This window comes from Haemorhous mexicanus, chromosome 14 (genome assembly GCF_027477595.1).
Source record: "Haemorhous mexicanus isolate bHaeMex1 chromosome 14, bHaeMex1.pri, whole genome shotgun sequence".
In the NCBI taxonomy this organism is placed as follows: domain Eukaryota; kingdom Metazoa; phylum Chordata; class Aves; order Passeriformes; family Fringillidae; genus Haemorhous; species Haemorhous mexicanus.
Genome location: NC_082354.1, coordinates 2,894,934 through 2,899,002, shown reverse-complemented (window position 1 = coordinate 2,899,002; position 4,069 = coordinate 2,894,934). Strand labels below are relative to the sequence as shown.

Sequence of the window (4,069 nt, the reverse complement as noted above, 5' to 3'; positions counted from 1 at the left end):
TTGAGGAGCCTCAGATCTGGGGTCACAAAGGTTCACTCAGCTCTGGAGCAGCCCCTGGGTGCTGCAGCTGTTGGCAGAGCAAGGTTTGGGTGGGAGCTGCAGTGCTCAGTCCTGCCCCAGAATAAAGCCTGGCTCAGTGCACAGCAGCTGTTCCCAAAGGACCAGGATCAAAGCCACCCCAGGGCATCCAGATACCATCAGCTGTCAGGGATCCGTGGCTCTGCATGGCAGTGGCTGCTCCAGGAGGGAATGGGGCAGCTGCTGTTGGCCGAGGGAGTTCAGCACAGCTCAGCCTGGCCTGGGTTTGTCCCTGGGATCAGGCAGGAGCCCCCAGCAGATCACTTCAACATTCCAGCTGGGAGAGGATGAGACTCCAGCACACACTGTCCCCTCCAGAGGGAGGAATTTAATTTCCAGCCTCTGAGGCCCATTGCAGGTCAAATTCCAGATGGGCCATATTTATCTGAGGCAACTTCAGTTTGTCTGCTTTGCTCAAGATGTGTTTGAAGTCAGGTCACCTTTGAGGAGAAATTCGGAGTTTCACAGAGTTTAAATACAAAGAACTCCCATTAGAACAACTCTGCTTGTGGCATGAGTGAATTCCTTTGGGTTTTAAAACCTTTTAACTTATTATAAGAGCCCTAAATACAAAGAGATATCACACATCCCACCAGTGGAGGACTTATCTGAGCTAGATGATTATGAGTACAGAAAATATGAGAATAATTGCTAAAAGAAAGCCCCAGCTGTTTTATAAAGAAAGGCATTGACTATTAGCAACATTCTTCAGGCCATTTTACTTTAATTACATTTCATTTTACTCCATAACATTTTGATAAAGTAAATATTGAGTCTTCTTTATGTTTTTTTTTTTCAATACCCCTAGAACTCAATTAACAGCCTTTGTCTTCAAAGTCCTGGACAGAAGAGTTTAGAAACTGAAATAAAAAGCCCATTGTAAAGCACAGAAGGTGCAGTTTCCACCTGAACTCTCCCCCAGCCAGTTTGGCAGTGTCAGGACAGAATTTTCATTGCTTTACTGTGCTTGTGTTACACTGAATTAGTTACAGTCCAGAGGGCACTTTTAAATCCCATCCCCAAACATGAAGATTAAATATTACTCATTAGTCTTCTGCAATTTAGAAGACAATTTTGAAAAAAATCACCAACCCAAACCCAACAAATCAAAGTCCCCTGTGAATTCAGGGCTTCAGGAAAGATTTTGTGCCATTCCATGTGAATTTTTGCATTCAGCCCATTTTGGACCTCACTGTTTACAGTGGTGATGCTGCTCCAAAAGCTTTCTCATTGACTTCTCATTTCTCTTTGAAGTTACAAGTTTATCTTGAGCCAATGTTTTAAAATTAACTCAATTATCAGGTATTGAGGTAGGTCCCAGATCACAGTAGCCTGCTTTTCATGAAGTATAATCACTCTTTTGAGAGTTTGGCATTTTAGAACACTTCATGACTCCCAGTCTCTTAAGTATAAAGATCTGAATGAAAAAATTAATTCCTACAAGCTCAAACCTTTCCTGCCTCTCTCCCCCTCCATAACTTCTCCTGGAGGTTAACAAAAGTTGAGGGGTGAGGAAGAAAATTTTAAAATATCCTGTCCACAATGACATAGCCCCCTGCAATCTTGAAGAGGAATATTTAATCATAGATACAAAGAGACTTTTAAAGCTGCTGACCTGGGTAATAGAACATTGAGAACATTCCACCCACCCTGGCTCTGTAGGAGAAAGGCAAAGCAAAGCCTGGGAAAACTGGGGTTTCCTGAAGGAAGGGAGCTGGATTTTTTAAAGGATTTAGCCAAAAAAATGGCAAATAATGTATTGATAAACCTTTGAATTCATTCCCACTTATTTGCACAAAATTTCTAAAAGGAGGAGGCACAAATTTCCTTTGGGAATGCAACATCCAGCCCCAGTGTGCCAGGCTGTGGGAGCTGAGGCTGCAGCACCAGGGGGTAGAATTTGTGGGAAGGAGTACTGAGGACCAGGAAGGACAAGGCTCGAGCTTGGGCTTCTTCATATCAGGCTAAAATTCTTAATTCTACCTTTAAAACAATTATTATTAATAATTAACTTTGACCTTTTCCATTTAGAAATAGTATATTGAACAGATCCTTTCCATTTAGAAATAGTATCTTGAACTGTCAGGGAAGGAGGGTGGATAACCTGTAGGTTTCTTGACGTTCCCTGATTTACCATCCTTTTCTCTGTGCTTGTTTCAAACCTCCCTGAGTGTCAGGAGGGGCTGTCAGCTCCTGCCTTGGACCTGCCAGACACCAGCCTGGGGTCTGGATCTCACTGACTCAGGGAGAGGCCACATTGTCACCTCTGAATCTCTGCCAAGCAGGGATCCAGGAAGAGGGACACAGCTTCAAAGGGTGCCCTAACACTCCTCAGGAACCTCCATGGGGTGATGCAAACAGCATGAATTTAATCTAACATGCAAATCTAGCCTGGAATTTGGGCAGCTTTCACTGTGCTGTGTGCTGGACATTCCCGGGTGCCCAGAGCCCCTGGACACCTCATCTCAAAGCTGCTCCTGGGCTTTTGACTTGGATTTATTTTTATTTTTTTTAAATTTTTTTATTTTTATTTTTAAAATTTTTTTTGGATCCATCCACGCTGCGGTTTGCAGAGCTCTGCCGGTCACATGGCAATAGCGAAGGGAGTCCCGGATCCCGCAGGAGCTCTGCGGGTTCTGTGTGGCACAATCTGTGTGCAGGACCCGGGGACCGGGATCGCTCTGACTTCCCCAGTGCCACCACTGGATGTCCCTGGGAGACCATCCAGCCTTCCTGCATCCGGCGTTATTTCATCCAGTTTTCCTGCACCCAGCGTTCCTGCACCCAGCCTTCCTGCAGCCAGCATTCCTGCAGCCAGCCTTCCTGCACCCAGCGTTCCTGCACCCAGCATTCCTGCACCCAGCCTTCCTGCAGCCAGCCTTCCTGCAGCCAGCCTTCCTGCAGCCAGCATTCCTGCACCCAGCCTTCCTGCACCCAGCGTTCCTGCACCCAGCCTTCCTGCACCCAGCCTTCCTGCAGCCAGCCTTCCTGCAGCCAGCCTTCCTGCACCCAGCATTCCTGCTCCCAGCATTCCTGCACCCAGCATTCCTGCACCCAGCATTCTGGCAGCCAGCCTTCCTGCACCCAGCCTTCCTGCAGCCAGCCTTCCTGCAGCCAGCCTTCCTGCACCCAGCATTCCTGCTCCCAGCATTCCTGCACCCAGCCTTCCTGCACCCAGCCTTCCTGCACCCAGCCTTCCTGCAGCCAGCCTTCCTGCAGCCAGCCTTCCTGCAGCCAGCATTCCTGCACCCAGCCTTCCTGCACCCAGCCTTCCTGCACCCAGCGTTCCTGCACCCAGCCTTCCTGCACCCAGCCTTCCTGCAGCCAGCCTTCCTGCACCCAGCGTTCCTGCACCCAGCCTTCCTGCACCCAGCCTTCCTGCAGCCAGCCTTCCTGCAGCCAGCATTCCTGCACCCAGCATTCCTGCACCCAGCCTTCCTGCACCCAGCCTTCCTGCACCCAGCATTCCTGTACCCAGCCTTCCTGCACCCAGCATTCCTGCACCCAGCATTCCTGCACCCAGCGTTCCTGCCGCGCTCCCCGGGCAGCCCTACAGCATTCCCGCATCCCATCCCGCATCCCGGCCCGCGGGGCAGCCTCGGGCCAGCCCCGGGAGCTCCTCTGAGAGGACAAAGAGCATTCCTGAGTCAAACCTGTCCCAAGCCTTCCCAGCATTCTATCCCAGGTGTACAGCATTTAATAAACGCTGCTTTTTTTTCATGTTAATACACATTTTTCTCCTCAATGCCCTGAAAATAGCAAGCTCTAAGTGTAATTATTTTGGAAATAGTACCCAGGCACCTTTGGAGCAGGAGCTGGGGTTTGCCTGGATGAAGTTCCCTGCACACAGGGATTGCCCTGGTGCAGGAAGCAGCAGTATTTGCTCATGGGGTGAAAAGAGAGTTCTGGCCAGCACTGGGGATTGCATTCGGCAGAGATTTGCTTTGTTCTCTGGAGCTGGAGCTGTTGCAGGGCTGTTCCTGAGCTTCCT

The 4,069-nt window shown here is 49.3% G+C and overlaps 1 protein-coding gene across 1 annotated transcript; it reads left to right on the top strand.

Moving 5' to 3' along the window:
* The first annotated feature begins 695 nt into the window (after window positions 1–695).
* On the top strand, window positions 696–3,703 carry LOC132334003 (keratin-associated protein 4-9-like). Its single transcript, XM_059859661.1, has 2 exons — window positions 696–705; window positions 2,739–3,703. Exons 1-2 carry the CDS (start codon window positions 696–698, stop codon window positions 3,701–3,703), a joined length of 975 nt encoding a protein of 324 aa, XP_059715644.1.
* The last annotated feature ends 366 nt before the right edge of the window (window positions 3,704–4,069 follow it).